The 20,738-nt window shown below is 48.0% G+C and overlaps 2 protein-coding genes across 3 annotated transcripts in view; both read left to right on the forward strand.

The window, feature by feature from the left end:
- LOC135535357 (actin-related protein 2/3 complex subunit 1B-like) overlaps nucleotides 1–12,204 on the forward strand; it is a 40,214-nt gene extending 28,010 nt beyond the window's left edge. The window contains exons 6-10 of one of the 2 annotated variants that reach the window (XM_064962014.1): nucleotides 6,671–6,910; nucleotides 8,691–8,766; nucleotides 10,136–10,335; nucleotides 10,638–10,728; nucleotides 11,030–12,204. In XM_064962014.1, the coding sequence (XP_064818086.1) occupies nucleotides 6,671–6,910; nucleotides 8,691–8,766; nucleotides 10,136–10,335; nucleotides 10,638–10,728; nucleotides 11,030–11,068 (646 nt within the window). In that variant the 3' untranslated portion in view covers nucleotides 11,069–12,204. Of the gene's footprint in view, nucleotides 1–6,670; nucleotides 6,911–6,944; nucleotides 7,156–8,690; nucleotides 8,767–10,135; nucleotides 10,336–10,637; nucleotides 10,729–11,029 lie in introns of those variants that run through there. The other variant, XM_064962015.1, reaches the window with a different exon arrangement.
- Nucleotides 12,205–12,741: 537 nt separating this feature from the next.
- LOC135535358 (monocyte to macrophage differentiation factor 2-like) overlaps nucleotides 12,742–20,738 on the forward strand; it is a 38,558-nt gene continuing 30,561 nt past the window's right edge. The window contains 1 exon segment of the mRNA XM_064962016.1: nucleotides 12,742–12,998. Coding sequence (XP_064818088.1) covers nucleotides 12,985–12,998 — 14 coding nt within the window. The 5' untranslated portion in view covers nucleotides 12,742–12,984.

The following is a 20,738-nucleotide window of genomic DNA, read 5'->3' on the forward strand; positions in this document are numbered from 1 at the left end:
CCATGTTTCAGCCTCAGTAGAGAGAGAGACAGTCAGAGACCATGTTTCAGCCTCATCAGTAGAGAGAGACCGTCAGAGACCATGTTTCAGCCTCATCAGTAGAGAGAGAGACCGTCAGAGACCATGTTTCAGCCTCATCAGTAGAGAGAGAGACCGTCAGAGACCATGTTTCAGCCTCATCAGTAGAGAGAGAGACCGTCAGAGACCATGTTTCAGCCTCATCAGTAGAGAGACCGTCAGAGACCATGTTTCAGCCTCATCAGTAGAGAGACCGTCAGAGACCATGTTTCAGCCTCATCAGTAGAGAGACCGTCAGAGACCATGTTTCAGCCTCATCAGTAGAGAGACCGTCAGAGACCATGTTTCAGCCTCATCAGTAGAGAGAGAGACCGTCAGAGACCATGTTTCAGCCTCATCAGTAGAGAGAGAGACCGTCAGAGACCATGTTTCAGCCTCATCAGTAGAGAGAGAGACCGTCAGAGACCATGTTTCAGCCTCATCAGTAGAGACCGTCAGAGACCATGTTTCAGCCTCATCAGTAGAGAGAGAGACCCGTCAGAGACCATGTTTCAGCCTCATCAGTAGAGAGAGAGAGAGACCGTCAGAGACCATGTTTCAGCCTCATCAGTAGAGAGAGAGAGACCGTCAGAGACCATGTTTCAGCCTCATCAGTAGAGAGAGAGAGACCGTCAGAGACCATGTTTCAGCCTCATCAGTAGAGAGAGACCGTCAGAGACCATGTTTCAGCCTCATCAGTAGAGAGAGAGAGAGACCGTCAGAGACCATGTTTCAGCCTCATCAGTAGAGAGAGAGACCGTCAGAGACCATGTTTCAGCCTCATCAGTAGAGAGAGAGACCGTCAGAGACCATGTTTCAGCCTCATCAGTAGAGAGAGAGAGACCGTCAGAGACCATGTTTCAGCCTCATCAGTAGAGAGAGACCGCCAGAGACCATGTTTCAGCCTCATCAGTAGAGAGACCGTCAGAGACCATGTTTCAGCCTCATCAGTAGAGAGAGAGAGACCGCCAGAGACCATGTTTCAGCCTCATCAGTAGAGAGAGACCGTCAGAGACCATGTTTCAGCCTCATCAGTAGAGAGAGACCGTCAGAGACCATGTTTCAGCCTCATCAGTAGAGAGAGACCGTCAGAGACCATGTTTCAGCCTCATCAGTAGAGAGACCCTCAGAGACCATGTTTCAGCCTCATCAGTAGAGAGAGACCGTCAGAGACCATGTTTCAGCCTCATCAGTAGAGAGAGAGACCGTCAGAGACCATGTTTCAGCCTCATCAGTAGAGAGAGAGACCGTCAGAGACCATGTTTCAGCCTCATCAGTAGAGAGAGAGAGACCGCCAGAGAACATGTTTCAGCCTCATCAGTAGAGAGAGAGAGAGAGAGACCCGTCAGAGACCATGTTTCAGCCTCATCAGTAGAGAGAGAGAGAGACCGTCAGAGACCATGTTTCAGCCTCATCAGTAGAGACCGTCAGAGACCATGTTTCAGCCTCATCAGTAGAGAGAGAGAGACCGTCAGAGACCATGTTTCAGCCTCATCAGTAGAGAGAGACCGTCAGAGACCATGTTTCAGCCTCATCTGGAGTAGAGAGAGAGACCGTCAGAGACCATGTTTCAGCCTCATCAGTAGAGAGAGACCGTCAGAGACCATGTTTCAGCCTCATCAGTAGAGAGAGAGACCGTCAGAGACCATGTTTCAGCCTCATCAGTAGAGAGAGAGAGAGACCGTCAGAGACCATGTTTCAGCCTCATCAGTAGAGAGAGACCGTCAGAGACCATGTTTCAGCCTCATCAGTAGAGAGAGAGACCGTCAGAGACCATGTTTCAGCCTCAGTAGAGAGACCGTCAGAGACCATGTTTCAGCCTCATCAGTAGAGAGAGAGAGAGACCGCCAGAGACCATGTTTCAGCCTCATCAGTAGAGAGAGAGACCGCCAGAGACCATGTTTCAGCCTCATCAGTAGAGAGAGAGACCGTCAGAGACCATGTTTCAGCCTCATCAGTAGAGAGAGAGACCGTCAGAGACCATGTTTCGGTCTCATCAATAGAGAGAGACCGTCAGAGACCATGTTTCAGCCTCATCAGTAGAGAGAGAGCCCGTCAGAGACCATGTTTCAGCCTCATCAGTAGAGAGACCGTCAGAGACCATGTTTCAGCCTCATCAGTAGAGAGAGAGAGACCGCCAGAGACCATGTTTCAGCCTCAGTAGAGAGAGAGACCGTCAGAGACCATGTTTCAGCCTCATCAGTAGAGAGAGAGACCGCCAGAGACCATGTTTCAGCCTCATCAGTAGAGAGAGACCGCCAGAGACCATGTTTCAGCCTCATCAGTAGAGAGAGAGACCGTCAGAGACCATGTTTCAGCCTCATCAGTAGAGAGACCGTCAGAGACCATGTTTCAGCCTCATCAGTAGAGAGAGACCGTCAGAGACCATGTTTCAGCCTCATCAGTAGAGACCGTCAGAGACCATGTTTCAGCCTCATCAGTAGAGAGAGACCGTCAGAGACCATGTTTCAGCCTCATCAGTAGAGAGAGAGAGAGACCGTCAGAGACCATGTTTCAGCCTCATCAGTAGAGAGAGACCGTCAGAGACCATGTTTCAGCCTCATCAGTAGAGAGAGACCGTCAGAGACCATGTTTCAGCCTCATCAGTAGAGAGAGAGACCGTCAGAGACCATGTTTCAGCCTCATCAGTAGAGAGACCGTCAGAGACCATGTTTCAGCCTCATCAGTAGAGAGAGAGACCGTCAGAGACCATGTTTCAGCCTCATCAGTAGAGAGAGACCGTCAGAGACCATGTTTCAGCCTCATCAGTAGAGAGAGAGACCGTCAGAGACCATGTTTCAGCCTCATCAGTAGAGAGAGAGACCGTCAGAGACCATGTTTCAGCCTCATCAGTAGAGAGAGAGAGACCGCCAGAGACCATGTTTCAGCCTCATCAGTAGAGAGAGAGAGAGAGAGACCCGTCAGAGACCATGTTTCAGCCTCATCAGTAGAGAGAGAGAGAGACCGTCAGAGACCATGTTTCAGCCTCATCAGTAGAGAGAGACCGTCAGAGACCATGTTTCAGCCTCATCAGTAGAGAGAGAGACCGTCAGAGACCATGTTTCAGCCTCATCAGTAGAGAGAGAGACCGCCAGAGACCATGTTTCAGCCTCATCAGTAGAGAGAGAGACCGCCAGAGACCATGTTTCAGCCTCATCAGTAGAGAGAGAGAGAGACCGCCAGAGACCATGTTTCAGCCTCATCAGTAGAGAGAGACCGTCAGAGACCATGTTTCAGCCTCATCAGTAGAGAGAGAGACCGTCAGAGACCATGTTTCAGCCTCATCAGTAGAGAGAGAGACCGTCAGAGACCATGTTTCAGCCTCATCAGTAGAGAGAGAGACCGTCAGAGACCATGTTTCAGCCTCATCAGTAGAGAGAGACCGTCAGAGACCATGTTTCAGCCTCATCAGTAGAGAGAGACCGTCAGAGACCATGTTACAGCCTCATCAGTAGAGAGAGAGACCGCCAGAGACCATGTTTCAGCCTCATCAGTAGAGAGAGAGACCGCCAGAGACCATGTTTCAGCCTCATCAGTAGAGAGAGACCGTCAGAGACCATGTTTCAGCCTCATCAGTAGAGAGAGACCGCCAGAGACCATGTTTCAGCCTCATCAGTAGAGAGACCGTCAGAGACCATGTTTCAGCCTCATCAGTAGAGAGAGAGAGACCGCCAGAGACCATGTTTCAGCCTCAGTAGAGAGAGAGACCGTCAGAGACCATGTTTCAGCCTCATCAGTAGAGAGAGACCGTCAGAGACCATGTTTCAGCCTCATCAGTAGAGAGAGAGACCGTCAGAGACCATGTTTCAGCCTCATCAGTAGAGAGACCGTCAGAGACCATGTTTCAGCCTCATCAGTAGAGAGACCGTCAGAGACCATGTTTCAGCCTCATCAGTAGAGAGACCGTCAGAGACCATGTTTCAGCCTCATCAGTAGAGAGAGAGACCGTCAGAGACCATGTTTCAGCCTCATCAGTAGAGAGAGAGACCGTCAGAGACCATGTTTCAGCCTCATCAGTAGAGAGAGAGACCGTCAGAGACCATGTTTCAGCCTCATCAGTAGAGAGAGAGACCGTCAGAGACCATGTTTCAGCCTCATCAGTAGAGAGAGAGAGACCGCCAGAGACCATGTTTCAGCCTCATCAGTAGAGAGAGAGAGAGAGAGACCCGTCAGAGACCATGTTTCAGCCTCATCAGTAGAGAGAGAGAGAGACCGTCAGAGACCATGTTTCAGCCTCACCAGTAGAGAGAGAGAGACCGTCAGAGACCATGTTTCAGCCTCATCAGTAGAGAGAGAGACCGTCAGAGACCATGTTTCAGCCTCATCAGTAGAGAGAGAGACCGTCAGAGACCATGTTTCAGCCTCATCAGTAGAGAGAGAGAGAGACCGTCAGAGACCATGTTTCAGCCTCATCAGTAGAGAGAGACCGTCAGAGACCATGTTTCAGCCTCATCAGTAGAGAGAGACCGTCAGAGACCATGTTTCAGCCTCATCAGTAGAGAGAGAGACCGTCAGAGACCATGTTTCAGCCTCATCAGTAGAGAGAGAGAGACCGTCAGAGACCATGTTTCAGCCTCATCAGTAGAGAGAGACCGTCAGAGACCATGTTTCAGCCTCATCAGTAGAGAGAGACCGCCAGAGACCATGTTTCAGCCTCATCAGTAGAGAGACCGTCAGAGACCATGTTTCAGCCTCATCAGTAGAGAGAGAGAGACCGCCAGAGACCATGTTTCAGCCTCAGTAGAGAGAGACCGTCAGAGACCATGTTTCAGCCTCATCAGTAGAGAGAGACCGTCAGAGACCATGTTTCAGCCTCATCAGTAGAGAGAGAGACCGTCAGAGACCATGTTTCAGCCTCATCAGTAGAAAGACCGTCAGAGACCATGTTTCAGCCTCATCAGTAGAGAGAGACCGTCAGAGACCATGTTTCAGCCTCATCAGTAGAGAGAGAGACCGTCAGAGACCATGTTTCAGCCTCATCAGTAGAGAGAGAGACCGTCAGAGACCATGTTTCAGCCTCATCAGTAGAGAGAGAGAGAGAGACCGTCAGAGACCATGTTTCAGCCTCATCAGTAGAGAGAGAGACCGTCAGAGACCATGTTTCAGCCTCATCAGTAGAGACCGTCAGAGACCATGTTTCAGCCTCATCAGTAGAGAGAGAGAGACCGTCAGAGACCATGTTTCAGCCTCATCAGTAGAGAGAGAGACCGTCAGAGACCATGTTTCAGCCTCATCAGTAGAGAGAGAGACCGTCAGAGACCATGTTTCAGCCTCATCAGTAGAGAGAGAGACCGTCAGAGACCATGTTTCAGCCTCATCAGTAGAGAGAGAGACCGTCAGAGACCATGTTTCAGCCTCATCAGTAGAGAGAGAAAGACCGCCAGAGACCATGTTTCAGCCTCATCAGTAGAGAGACCGTCAGAGACCATGTTTCAGCCTCATCAGTAGAGAGAGAGACCGCCAGAGACCATGTTTCAGCCTCATCAGTAGAGAGAGAGAGAGACCGTCAGAGACCATGTTTCAGCCTCATCAGTAGAGAGAGACCGTCAGAGACCATGTTTCAGCCTCATCAGTAGAGAGAGACCGCCAGAGACCATGTTTCAGCCTCATCAGTAGAGAGAGACCGTCAGAGACCATGTTTCAGCCTCATCAGTAGAGAGAGAGACCACCAGAGACCATGTTTCAGCCTCAGTAGAGAGAGGCCGTCAGAGACCATGTTTCAGCCTCATCAGTAGAGAGAGACCGTCAGAGACCATGTTTCAGCCTCATCAGTAGAGAGAGAGACCGTCAGAGACCATGTTTCAGCCTCATCAGTAGAGAGAGACCGTCAGAGACCATGTTTCGGCCTCATCAGTAGAGAGAGAGACCGTCAGAGACCATGTTTCAGCCTCATCAGTAGAGAGAGAGACCGTCAGAGACCATGTTTCAGCCTCATCAGTAGAGAGAGAGAGACCGCCAGAGACCATGTTTCAGCCTCATCAGTAGAGAGAGAGAGACCGTCAGAGACCATGTTTCAGCCTCATCAGTAGAGAGAGAGAGACCGTCAGAGACCATGTTTCAGCCTCATCAGCAGAGAGAGAGACCGCCAGAGACCATGTTTCAGCCTCATCAGTAGAGAGAGAGACCGCCAGAGACCATGTTTCAGCCTCATCAGTAGAGAGAGAGAGACCGTCAGAGACCATGTTTCAGCCTCATCAGTAGAGAGAGACCGTCAGAGACCATGTTTCAGCCTCATCAGTAGAGAGAGAGACCGTCAGAGACCATGTTTCAGCCTCATCAGTAGAGAGAGAGAGACCGTCAGAGACCATGTTTCAGCCTCATCAGTAGAGAGAGAGACCGTCAGAGACCATGTTTCAGCCTCATCAGTAGAGAGAGAGACCGCCAGAGACCATGTTTCAGCCTCATCAGTAGAGAGAGACCGTCAGAGACCATGTTACAGCCTCATCAGTAGAGAGAGAGACCGCCAGAGACCATGTTTCAGCCTCATCAGTAGAGAGAGAGACCGCCAGAGACCATGTTTCAGCCTCCTCAGTAGATAGAGACCGTCAGAGACCATGTTTCTCTACCTAATTCTCAGTAGTTATAATATATTACCCCCCTCTCTCTCCCTCAGAGTGTTCTCGGCCTACATCAAGGAGGTGGAGGAGAAGCCGGGGCCCACAGTCTGGGGGTCCAAGATGCCCTTTGGAGAGGTGCTGTTTGAGTCTGGGCCCTCAGGGGTGTCTGGGGGGGCTGGAGATGGGGCAGGAGGGGGATGGGTCCACGGGGTCTGTTTCTCCCACAGCGGGAACCGCCTGGCCTGGACGTCACATGACTCCACTGTGGCGATCGCAGAGGGAGGCAAGACCAGCACGTAAGGAGAGAACACTGATCTGTGTGTTTTCTAGGATCAGCAGTCTGGTCTCTCTGTGTGTATTCTGGTCTCTCTGTGTGTATTCTGATCTCTCTGTGTGTATTCTGGTCTCTCTGTGTGTATTCTGGGATCAGCAGTCTGGTCTCTCTGTCTGTATTCTAGGATCAGCAGTCTGGTCTCTCTGTGTGTATTCGTGGATCAGCAGTCTGGTCTCTCTGTGTTTATTCTAGGATCAGCAGTCTGGTCTCTCTGTGTTTATTCTAGGATCAGCAGTCTGGTCTCTCTGTGTGTATTCTAGGATCAGCAGTCTGGTCTCTCTGTGTGTATTCTGGTATCAGCAGTCTGGTCTCTCTGTGTGTATTCTAGGATCAGCAGCCTGGTCTCTCTGTGTGTATTCTGATCTCTCTGTGTGTATTCTGGTATCAGCAGTCTGGTCTCTCTGTGTGTATTCTAGGATCAGCAGTCTGATCTCTCTGTGTGTATTCTAGGATCAGCAGTCTGGTCTCTCTGTGTGTATTCTGATCTCTCTGTGTGTATTCTGATCTCTCTGTGTGTATTCTGATCTCTCTGTGTGTATTCTGGGATCAGCAGTCTGGTCTCTCTGTGTGTATTCTGATCTCTCTGTGTGTATTCTGATCTCTCTGTGTGTATTCTGGTATCAGCAGTCTGGTCTCTCTGTGTGTATTCTGATATCAGCAGCCTGGTCTCTCTGTGTGTATTCTAGGATCAGCAGTCTGGTCTCTCTGTGTGTATTCTGGTATCAGCAGTCTGGTCTCTCTGTGTGTATTCTGGTCTCTCTGTGTGTATTCTGGTATCAGCAGCCTGGTCTCTCTGTGTGTATTCTGATCTCTCTGTGTGTATTCTAGGATCAGCAGTCTGGTCTCTCTGTGTGTATTCTAGGATCAGCAGTCTGGTCTCTCTGTGTATTCTGGTATCAGCAGTCTGGTCTCTCTGTGTGAATTCTGGTCTCTCTGTGTGTATTCTGGTATCAGCAGTCTGGTCTCTCTGTGTGTATTCTAGGATCAGCAGCCTGGTCTCTCTGTGTGTATTCTAGGATCAGCAGCCTTGTCTCTCTGTGTGTATTCTAGGATCAGCAGTCTGGTCTCTCTGTGTGTATTCTGGTATCAGCAGTCTGGTCTCTCTGTGTGTATTCTGGTATCAGCAGCCTTGTCTCTCTGTGTGTATTCTAGGATCAGCAGCCTTGTCTCTCTGTGTGTATTCTAGGATCAGCAGTCTGGTCTCTCTGTGTGTATTCTGGTATCAGCAGTCTGGTCTCTCTGTGTGTATTCTGGTATCAGCAGTCTGGTCTCTCTGTGTGTATTCTAGGATCAGCAGTCTGGTCTCTCTGTGTGTATTCTGGTATCAGCAGTCTGGTCTCTCTGTGTGTATTCTGATCTCTCTGTGTGTATTCTAGGATCAGCAGTCTGGTCTCTCTGTGTGTATTCTGATCTCTCTGTGTGTATTCTGGTATCAGCAGTCTGGTCTCTCTGTGTGTATTCTGGTATCAGCAGTCTGGTCTCTCTGTGTGTATTCTAGGATTAGCAGTCTGGTCTCTCTGTGTGTATTCTGGTATCAGCAGTCTGGTCTCTCTGTGTGTATTCTGATCTCTCTGTGTGTATTCTAGGATCAGCAGTCTGGTCTCTCTGTGTGTATTCTGATCTCTCTGTGTGTATTCTGGTATCAGCAGTTTGGTCTGTCTGTGTGTATTCTGGTATCAGCAGTCTGGTCTCTCTGTGTGTATTCTAGGATTAGCAGTCTGGTCTCTCTGTGTGTATTCTAGGATTAGCAGTCTGAGCTCTGAGACCCTTCCTCTGCTGTGTGTCAGCTTTATCACTGAGAACAGCCTGGTGGCCGCTGTGAGTACACACACACACACACACACACACACACTTCATGTCTCTCCTCTCTCTCCTGTGTCTGTCTCTCTGTGTCTCTCTCCTCTCTCTCCTGTGTGTCTCTCCTCTCTCTCCTGTGTGTCTCTCCTCTCTCTCCTGTGTCTGTCTCTCTCCTCTCTCTCCTGTGTGTCTCTCCTCTCTCTCCTGTGTCTGTCTCTCTCCTCTCCTGTGTCTGTCTCTCCTCTCTCTCCTGTGTCTGTCTCTCCTCTCTCTCCTGTGTCTGTCTCTCCTCTCTCTTCTGTGTCTGTCTCTCCTCTCTCTCCTGTGTCTCTCTCCCTCTCCTGTGTCTCTCTCTCTCCTCTCTCTCTCCTGTGTCTCTCTCTCTCCTGTGTCTCTCTCTCCTCTCTCTCTCCTGTGTCTGTCTCTCTCTCCTCTCTCTCTCCTGTGTCTGTCTCTCTCTCCTCTCTCTCTCCTGTGTCTCTCTCTCTCCTCTCTCTCTCCTGTGTCTCTCTCTCCTCTCTCTCCTGTGTCTGTCTCTCTGTGTCTCTCTCGTCTCTTCTGTGTCTCTCTCCTCTCTCTTCTGTGTCTCTCTCCTCTCTCTTCTGTTTCTCTCTCTCTCCTCTCTCTCCTGTGTCTGTCTCTCTCCTCTCTCTCTCCTGTGTCTGTCTCTCTCCTCTCTCTCCTCTCTCTCCTCTCTCTCCTCTCTCTCTCCTCTCTCCTCTCTCTCTCCTGTGTCTGTCTCTCTCTTCTCTCTCTCCTGTGTCTCTCTCCTCTCTCTCCTGTGTCTCTCTCCTCTCTCTCCTGTGTCTCTCTCCTCTCTCTCTGTGTCTCTCTCTGTGTCTGTCTCTCTCCTCTCTCTCTGTGTCTCTCTCCTGTGTCTCTCTTCTGTGTCTCTCTCTGTCTCTCTGTCTCTCTCTCCGTCTCTCTGTCTCTCTCTCCGTCTCTCTGTCTCTCTCTCCGTCTCTCTGTGTCTCTCTCCTCCTCTCCTGTGTCTCTCTCCTCTCTCTCCTGTGTCTCTCTCCTCTCTCTCTGTGTCTGTCTCTCTCCTCTCTCTCTGTGTCTCTCTCTGTGTCTGTCTCTCTCCTCTCTCTCTGTGTCTCTCTCCTGTGTCTCTCTTCTGTGTCTCTCTCTGTCTCTCTGTCTCTCTCTCCGTCTCTCTGTCTCTCTCTCCGTCTCTCTGTCTCTCTCTCCGTCTCTCTGTCTCTCTCTCCGTCTCTCTGTGTCTCTCTCCTCTCTCTCCTGTGTGTCTCTCTCCTCTCTCTCTCTCCTGTGTCTGTCTCTCCTCTCTCTCTCTCCTGTGTCTGTCTCTCTCTCTCTCTCCTGTGTCTGTCTCTCTCTCTCTCTCCTGTGTCTGTCTCACTGTGTCTCTCTGTGTGTCTCTCCTCTCTAGGGTCATGACTGCTACCCGGTGCTGTTTGTGTATGACGGTACTAAGGGCTCAGTAACATTCGGAGGGAAGCTGGACGTTCCCAAGCAGACGTCTCAGAGAGGGATCAGCGCCAGGGAACGCTTCCAGAACCTGGACCGCCGAGCCACCTCGTCTGAGACCACCGAGCAGGGCCTGGAGAGTCTGCACAAGAACAGCATCAGGTGGGGGTGTATGTGTGTATTTCTGGGGTCGTAATGACTAAATATGTGTGTGTGTGTCTGGGGTCATAATGACTGTGTGTCTGTGTGTATTTCTGGGGTCGTAATGACTAAATATGTGTGTGTGTATCTGGGGTCATAATGACTGTATTTCTGGGGTCGTAGTGTGTGTGTCTGGGGTCATAATGACTAAATATGTGTGTGTGTATCTGGGGTCATAATGACTGTGTGTCTGTGTGTATTTCTGGGGTCGTAGTGTGTGTGTGTGTGTGTGTGTGTGTGCTAACTGTCTCTTTGTATTTCAGTCAGATCTCTGTGCTGGAGGGAGGGAAGAGTAAATGTACCACGTTCTGTACCACTGGGATGGACGGAGGAATGGTCACATGGGATGTCAAGGTACACACACTACACACACACTATACACACACACTGCACACACACTACACACACACACACACACTACACACACACACAGACACTACACACACTACACACACACACTACACACACACTACACACACACTACACACACACACACTACACACACACACTACACACACACTACACACACACACACTACACACACACTACACACAAACAGTCTGACACGTTACTGTAGTTGTGCCTTGTCACCGTCGTCATCTGGAATAGTTGTGCAGTGAAGAGATGTCTAAATATCATCTTCTTCTGTTCCCAGAGTCTGGAGTCTGCCCTGAAGGATCTCAAGATAGTCTGATATCCCCAGCCAACCAGCCAACCAGCCGACCAGCCGGGATATGAAGAAATCTCACCTCTTTGCCTTTCTGCTTCTCTGCGTCTGTCTCAGCAGCTGCTGGAGACATCTTCTTTCTGTCTGTCTCTGTTGAGCTCGAAGCACGGCAGCCATGACAACGACGTCTGCATTCCACATGGCACCCTGTTCTTTTTATATCGGTAGACCAGGACCCATAGGACACCATTTGAGACACATCTTGATTGTTTTTTTTTTTTTTCTTATCTTCTTTGTTTTAGAATCCAGGAAATGCGTTGTTCTGTTCCGTCAGGTGTTCTATACTGATAGTTGACGGAACAGAACAACGCATTTCCTGGATTCTAGAAACATCTTCTTTGTTTTAGAATCCAGAATCCAGGAAATGCTTTGTTCTGTTCCGTCAGGTGTTCTACTCTGATAGTTGTACCTGGACATACAGCTGTGCTCTTAGTGTACAGCACGATTCGCTTGGGCTTCTGGAATTAGTTTACTTGGGTTTTAGTTTTGATGTTCACACATGAATTTGTTGGATTTACAGCACAGGACCTAGAAAAAAAATCATATCTAAACTTGAGATTTTTTCACTTCAAATAAAAAAATTAAAAAGTAAATTAAATAGAATGGACTAATGACCCTTACAGAAAAAGATGACAGTTTTTAATAGTGCAGTTAAAGTGCATTTAAAGTGCAGTTAAAGTGCAGTCGACTGTGGTATTTTGGACGTAGTAATTTCAGAATAAGTGCAGTTAGACCGCGCGCTGACCGCATTATTTTTTTTCGTAACGGGAAATGATTCTGAATTGTAGTGAATTTGTTTGGAGGCAGGTGATTAGTTTACTGTGTGATGTATTATATCTGTGGTAAGTTGCAGGTGTCTACAGGGTAAAAACATAAAACACAAAAAGCCATTTAACCAGTTTTGAAAAGTTGTGAAAAGTGGAAACCGGACATTCTGCTCCGATGAACTCCGTTATCAAGATGTATTAGAGCGCAGCTGTTCGCTATTATAGTAGGACGCGTCAGCAGGTATTTATATACTCATGAAGAAAGCCAAGCCGCGGTACCTGTTAAATGCTTATGCTGGTCATAATATGCATTTTAATAAATGATTTACTATCATAGACTGTGTGTGTCTGTCCAAGTGTTTGATAAGACTGATCTGACGTCGACTCGTAACTGTTATGAAAATGTGGTCGAGACACGCCGAGTTTCAGACCGCAGTTTTTATATAAACTTTTCACGTCAGATCATTCAGATACTTAAATTCAGATCCTCTTGTTTTGTTCAGGTGTCACGCCATCTAGCGGCCACATTCAGTAGATAAACTACCAAAAGTCTTGGGTTCAAGCGTTGCTGGACGTGTTTTTATGTTAAATATTACGACACATGATGATGTTGACAGAAATTCCGACTGTATCCGTTTTGTTCTAGAAAATAAAGAGAAAGAACCAACTATTCTCCAACCCAGTATCTCTGGCCGCTTAAAACAACATCATGACTTGGGTCCAGATTGAACCGTTACCGAATCCGGTAAAAAAAAAATATATATTAATAATAATAATAATGAAAGAAAAAATAAGTTTAAAAAATATATAATTTTTTCTTCCGCGACGCAGGAAGACTGTTTTCCCTAGAAACCGTTTACATGGTTCGCACTTCCGGGTGTTGCCTGCTCTGAATCACGCGCATTATCGTCGCTGCAGCACCTTCGGCATCCCGGATACCAGTCGGTGATCACCAGCAGCATCGGGTTGAGATGTCTCTTTTAGATATCTAGTAGCAACACACCGCTGGAATCAAGACGGTCGAGAAAAGCTGAAACACACAACTCTGAAGACATATTTGTTATCGTTCCACCCACGTCTCTCTACTGTTGCTTTTTTCCCCCCTTCACATTTTAAATGAATCTTGTAAGGTATGTGGTTTTGGGTTTTTATACATTGCTACCTAAATGTGTAAACATCGCGACTCCCAGTTAATAGACGTTGTATCAACGTTTTGAATGTGTTGGTTTGATAATCCGAACAGACCGATAACCAGCGGTGATGTTTCTAACCTATTTGGGACTCCCTGTGACTGCTGTCCTGTATTAGTTGGGTTTTATGCAACGCTATTATTAGGTACAATAGTGTAACGACCCTGGGTTTATAAGCGCGGATATCGACTGTGCCGCTTATAGCGCGCTGGACTTCGGGCTAGAAGGTCGAGGGTTCGAGTCCTGCTCCCTGCCCTTTCATTACAATATGATATAATGCTAATACACTGTTGGAATGGTTGAATGTCTGAGTTGGGTCTACGTCGCTCGGGAGCTGATCTGTTTTACAGTACAATAACGAATACCGATTATGGTCCTTATGGATAATACCGGACCCCCTCTACTGCCCCGCGGGAACCCGACAGGACCGCGCAGGGACGTGTGACTTCTACTGATCTATTTTACATCAGTCTCTCTTGTACAGGCTGCACTGCCACGGCTAAGTTGTTTCCATGGGTTTCTGATTTCAAGTAGTTCTGTCATCAGATGACAACATCAGACTGATGCATTTACACCAGTAGACTTTTACAGGGGGGCTGGAGGGGGTTACCCCAGTTTGTCAGTAAGCAGGGGGTTCTGTACATCTGACTAATGGTGGAGTGGATAGTTCAATGTTAGCCTAGGTTACCGTGTGTGTGTGTGTGTGTGTGTGTGTGTGTGTGTGTGTGTGTAAACGGTGAGATGTGAGGACAGATAGGTAGTTGTCACTGTGTGTGTGTGTGTGTGTGTGTAAACGGTGAGATGAGAGGACAGATAGGTAGTTGTCACTGTGTGTGTGTGTGTGTGTGTGTGTGTGTGTGTGTGTGTGTGTGTGTGTGTGTGTGTGTAAACGGTGAGAGGAGAGGACAGATAGGTAGTTGTCACTGTGTGTATAATAGTTACTGTTACTACACACACTGACTACAGACAGACAGGTCTGGACACACTGACTACAGATAGACAGACAGACAGACAGACAGGTCTGGGCACACTGACTACAGACAGACAGACAGACAGGTCTGGACACACTGACTACAGACAGACAGGTCTGGACACACTGACTACAGACAGACAGACAGGTCTGGACACACTGACTACAGACAGACAGACAGACAGGTCTGGACACACTGACTACAGACAGACAGACAGGTCTGGGCACATTGACTACAGATAGACAGACAGGTCTGGGCACACTGACTACAGATAGACAGACAGACAGACAGACAGGTCTGGGCACACTGACTACAGACAGACAGACAGACAGGTCTGGACACACTGACTACAGACAGACAGACAGGTCTGGACACACTGACTACAGACAGACAGACAGACAGGTCTGGACACACTGACTACAGACAGACAGACAGGTCTGGGCACATTGACTACAGATAGACAGACAGGTCTGGGCACACTGACTACAGATAGACAGACAGGTCTGGGCACACTGACTACAGACAGGTCTGGGCACACTGACTACAGACAGACAGGTCTGGACACACTGACTACAGATAGACAGACAGGTCTGGACACACTGACTACAGACAGACAGACAGGTCTGGACACACTGACTACAGACAGACAGACAGGTCTGGACACACTGACTACAGACAGACAGACAGGTCTGGGCACACTGACTACAGACAGACAGACAGGTCTGGGCACATTGACTACAGACAGACAGACAGGTCTGGACACACTGACTACAGACAGACAGACAGGTCTGGGCACACTGACTACAGACAGACAGACAGGTCTGGGCACACTGACTACAGACAGACAGACAGGTCTGGACACACTGACTACAGACAGACAGACAGGTCTGGACACACTGACTACAGACAGACAGACAGGTCTGGGCACACTGACTACAGACAGACAGACAGACAGGTCTGGGCACACTGACTACAGACAGACAGACAGACAGGTCTGGGCACACTGACTACAGACAGACAGACAGGTCTGGACACACTGACTACAGACAGACAGACAGGTCTGGACACACTGACTACAGACAGACAAACATGTCTGGACACACTGACTACAGACAGACAGACATGTCTGGACACACTGACTACAGACAGACAGACAGGTCTGGACACACTGACTACAGACAGACAGACAGGTCTGGGCACACTGACTACAGACAGACAGGTCTGGACGCACTGACTACAGACAGACAGACAGGTCTGGACACACTGACTACAGACAGACAGACAGGTCTGGACACACTGACTACAGATAGACAGACAGGTCTGGACACACTGACTACAGACAGACAGGTCTGGACACACTGACTACAGACAGACAGACAGGTCTGGACACACTGACTACAGATAGACAGACAGGTCTGGGCACACTGACTACAGACAGACAGACAGGTCTGGACACACTGACTACAGACAGACAGACAGGTCTGGGCACACTGACTACAGACAGACAGACAGGTCTGGACACACTGACTACAGACAGACAGACAGGTCTGGACACACTGACTACAGACAGACAGACAGGTCTGGGCACACTGACTACAGACAGACAGACAGGTCTGGGCACACTGACTACAGACAGACAGACAGACAGGTCTGGGCACACTGACTACAGACAGACAGACAGACAGGTCTGGACACACTGACTACAGACAGACAGACAGGTCTGGACACACTGACTACAGACAGACAGACATGTCTGGACACACTGACTACAGACAGACAGACATGTCTGGACACACTGACTACAGACAGACAGACATGTCTGGACACACTGACTACAGACAGACAGACAGGTCTGGACACACTGACTACAGACAGACAGACAGGTCTGGGCACACTGACTACAGACAGACAGGTCTGGACGCACTGACTACAGACAGACAGACAGGTCTGGACACACTGACTACAGACAGACAGACAGGTCTGGACACACTGACTACAGACAGACAGACAGGTATGGACAAACTGACTACAGACAGACAGACAGGTATGGACAAACTGACTACAGACAGACAGACAGGTCTGGACACACTGACTACAGACAGACAGGTCTGGGCACACTGACTACAGACAGACAGGTCTGGACACACTGACTACAGACAGACAGGTCTGGACACACTGACTACAGACAGACAGACAGGTCTGGACACACTGACTACAGACAGACAGACAGACAGACAGGTCTGGACACACTGACTACAGACAGACAGACAGGTCTGGACACACTGACTACAGACAGACAGACAGGTCTGGACACACTGACTACAGACAGACAGACAGGTCTGGACACACTGACTACAGACAGACAGACAGGTCTGGGCACACTGACTACAGACAGACAGACAGGTCTGGGCACACTGACTACAGACAGACAGACAGGTCTGGGCACACTGACTACAGACAGACAGACAGGTCTGGACACACTGACTACAGACAGACAGACAGGTCTGGACACACTGACTACAGACAGACAGACAGGTCTGGGCACACTGACTACAGACAGACAGACAGGTATGGACAAACTGACTACAGACAGACAGACAGGTCTGGACACACTGACTACAGACAGACAGGTCTGGGCACACTGACTACAGACAGACAGACAGGTCTGGACACACTGACTACAGACAGACAGGTCTGGACACACTGACTACAGACAGACAGACAGGTCTGGACACACTGACTACAGACAGACAGACAGACAGGTCTGGACACACTGACTACAGATAGACAGACAGGTCTGGACACACTGACTACAGACAGACAGACAGGTCTGGACACACTGACTACAGACAGACAGACAGGTCTGGACACACTGACTACAGACAGACAGACAGACAGACAGACAGACAGACAGACAGACAGACAGGTCTGGACAGACAGACTACAGACAGACAGGTCTGGACAGACAGACAGACAGGTATGAACACACTGACTACAGACAGACAGACAGACAGGTCTGGACACACTGACTACAGACAGACAGACAGGACACTGCAGTCAGAAAGAGAGAGTGTAACACACAGAGTCTGGACTAGGGGAAGCCCTGCTGGGCTTTGGCTCTGTGATCTGTTGGTCTGGCCTGGCCATGTGTGTGTGGCCTGGGGCTCAGGTCATTAACAGACAGGTCAGGCTCTGTGATCTGTTGGTCTGGCCTGGCCATGTGTGTGTGGCCTGGGGCTCAGGTCATTAACAGACAGGTTGATAACCTAATTAACAGAACTGCCATCTGTCTGTATAGGGAGGGAGGAGGGATGGATGGAGGGGAGAGGGATGGATGGAGGGGAGAGGGATGGATGGATGGATGGAGGGGAGGGATGGATGGAAAGAGGGGGTAGAGCGAGAGAGAGGGTAGAGATGGAACGAGAGAGAGGGTATAGATGGAACGAGAGAGAGGGTATAGATGGAACGAGAGAGAGGGTATAGATGGAATGAGAGAGAGGGTGGAGATGAAACGAGAGAGAGGGTAGAGATGGAACGAGAGAGAGGGTAGAGATGGAACGAGAGAGAGGGTAGAGATGGAACGAGAGAGAGGGTAGAGATGAAACGAGAGAGAGAGGGTAGAGATGGAACGAGAGTGTAGAGATGGAACGAGAGAGAGGGTAGAGATGGAACGAGAGAGAGGGTAGAGATGGAACGAGAGAGAGGGTAGAGATGGAACGAGAGAGAGGGTAGAGATGGAACGAGAGAGAGAGGGTAGAGATGGAACGAGAGAGAGAGGGTAGAGATGGAACGAGAGAGAGAGGGTAGAGATGGAACGAGAGAGAGAGGGTAGAGATGGAACGAGAGAGAGAGGGTAGAGATGGAACGAGAGAGAGAGGGTAGAGATGGAACGAGAGAGAGGGTAGAGATGGAACGAGAGAGAGGGTAGAGATGGAACGAGAGAGAGAGGGTAGAGATGGAACGAGAGAGAGAGAGATGAGACAACCTCAACCTACTGTATAGTGTTTAGAGAGAGACAACCTCAACCTACTTTATAGTGTTTAGAGAGAGACAACCTCAACCTACTGTATGGTGTTTAGAGACTAGAGAGGGACAACCTCAACCTACTTTATAGTGTTTAGAGAGAGACAACCTCAACCTACTTTATAGTGTTTAGAGAGAGACAACCTCAACCTACTGTATGGTGTTTAGAGACTAGAGAGGGACAACCTCAACCTACTTTATAGTGTTTAGAGACTAGAGAGGGACAACCTCAACCTACTGTATGGTGTTTAGAGACTAGAGAGGGACAACCTCAACCTACTTTATAGTGTTTAGAGACTAGAGAGGGACAACCTCAACCTACTGTATAGTGTTTAGAGACTAGAGACAACCTCAACCTACTTTATAGTGTTTAGAGAGAGACAACCTCAACCTACTGTATAGTGTTTAGAGAGAGACAACCTCAATCTACTGTATAGTGTTTAGAGAGGGACAACCTCAACCTACTTTATAGTGTTTAGAGAGGGACAACCTCAACCTACTTTATAGTGTTTAGAGAGAGACAACCTCAACCTACTTTATAGTGTTTAGAGAGAGACAACCTCAACCTACTTTATAGTGTTTAGAGAGGGACAACCTCAACCTACTTTATAGTGTTTAGAGACTAGAGAGGGACAACCTCAACCTACTGTATAGTGTTTAGAGACTAGAGACAACCTCAAACTACTTTATAGTGTTTAGAGAGAGACAACCTCAACCTACTGTATAGTGTTTAGAGACTAGAGACAACCTCAACCTACTGTATAGTGTTTAGAGAGAGACAACCTCAACCTACTCTATAGTGTTTAGAGACTAGAGAGAGACAACCTCAACCTACTGTATAGTGTTTAGAGAGACAACCTCAACCTACTTTATAGTCTTTAGAGAGAGAGACAACCTCAACCTACTTTATAGTCTTTAGAGAGAGAGACAACCTCAACCTACTTTATAGTGTTTAGAGAGAGACAACCTCAACCTACTGTATAGTGTTTAGAGACTAGAGAGGGACAACCTCAACCTACTTTATAGTGTTTAAAGACTAGAGACAACCTCAACCTACTTTATAGTGTTTAGATACTAGAGACAACCTCAACCTACTTTATAGTGTTTAGAGACTAGAGAGGGACAACCTCAACCTACTTTATAGTGTTTAGAGACTAGAGACAACCTCAACCTACTTTATAGTGTTTAGAGAGAGACAACCTCAACCTACTTTATAGTGTTTAGAGACTAGAGACAACCTCAACCTACTTTATAGTGTTTAGAGACTAGAGACAACCTCAACCTACTTTATAGTGTTTAGAGAGAGACAACCTCAACCTACTGTATAGTGTTTAGAGAGGGACAACCTCAACCTACTGTATAGTGTTTAGAGAGGGACAACCTCAACCTACTGTATAGTGTTTAGAGAGAGATAACCTCAACCTACTGTATAGTGTTTAGAGAGAGATAACCTCAACCTACTGTATAGTGTTTAGAGAGGGACAACCTCAACCTACTGTATAGTGTTTAGAGACTAGAGAGGGACAACCTCAATCTACTGTATAGTGTTTAGAGAGGGACAACCTCAATCTACTGTATAGTGTTTAGAGAGGGACAACCTCAATCTACTTTATAGTGTTTAGAGAGGGACAACCTCAACCTACTTTATAGTGTTTAGAGAGAGACAACCTCAACCTACTTTATAGTGTTTAGAGAGAGACAACCTCAACCTACTTTATAGTGTTTAGAGAGGGACAACCTCAACCTACTTTATAGTGTTTAGAGACTAGAGAGGGACAACCTCAACCTACTGTATAGTGTTTAGAGACTAGAGACAACCTCAAACTACTTTATAGTGTTTAGAGAGAGACAACCTCAACCTACTTTATAGTGTTTAGAGAGAGACAACCTCAACCTACTTTATAGTGTTTAGAGAGGGACAACCTCAACCTACTTTATAGTGTTTAGAGACTAGAGACAACCTCAACCTACTTTATAGTGTTTAGAGAGGGACAACCTCAACCTACTGTATAGTGTTTAGAGACTAGAGAGGGACAACCTCAACCTACTGTATAGTGTTTAGAGACTAGAGAGAGACAACCTCAACCTACTGTATAGTGTTTAGAGAGAGACAACCTCAACCTACTGTATAGTGTTTAGAGAGAGACAACCTCAACCTACTGTATAGTGTTTAGAGACTAGAGAGGGACAACCTCAACCTACTGTATAGTGTTTAGAGAGACAACCTCAACCTACTGTATAGTGTTTAGAGACTAGAGAGGGACAACCTCAACCTACTGTATAGTGTTTAGAGACTAGAGAGGACAACCTCAACCTACTGTATAGTGTTTAGAGAGAGACAACCTCAACCTACTGTATAGTGTTTAGAGAGAGACAACCTCAACCTACTGTATAGTGTTTAGAGACTAGAGACAACCTCAACCTACTGTATAGTGTTTAGAGACTAGAGAGGGACAACCTCAACCTACTGTATAGTGTTTAGAGAGGGACAACCTCAACCTACTGTATAGTGTTTAGAGACTAGAGACAACCTCAACCTACTGTATAGTGTTGAGAGAGACAACCTCAACCTACTTTATAGTGTTTAGAGAGAGACAACCTCAACCTACTGTATAGTGTTTAGAGACTAGAGAGAGACAACCTCAACCTACTGTATAGTGTTTAGAGACTAGAGAGGGACAACCTC

The sequence above is a fragment of the Oncorhynchus masou genome, unplaced genomic scaffold (genome assembly GCF_036934945.1).
Source record: "Oncorhynchus masou masou isolate Uvic2021 unplaced genomic scaffold, UVic_Omas_1.1 unplaced_scaffold_486, whole genome shotgun sequence".
In the NCBI taxonomy this organism is placed as follows: domain Eukaryota; kingdom Metazoa; phylum Chordata; class Actinopteri; order Salmoniformes; family Salmonidae; genus Oncorhynchus; species Oncorhynchus masou.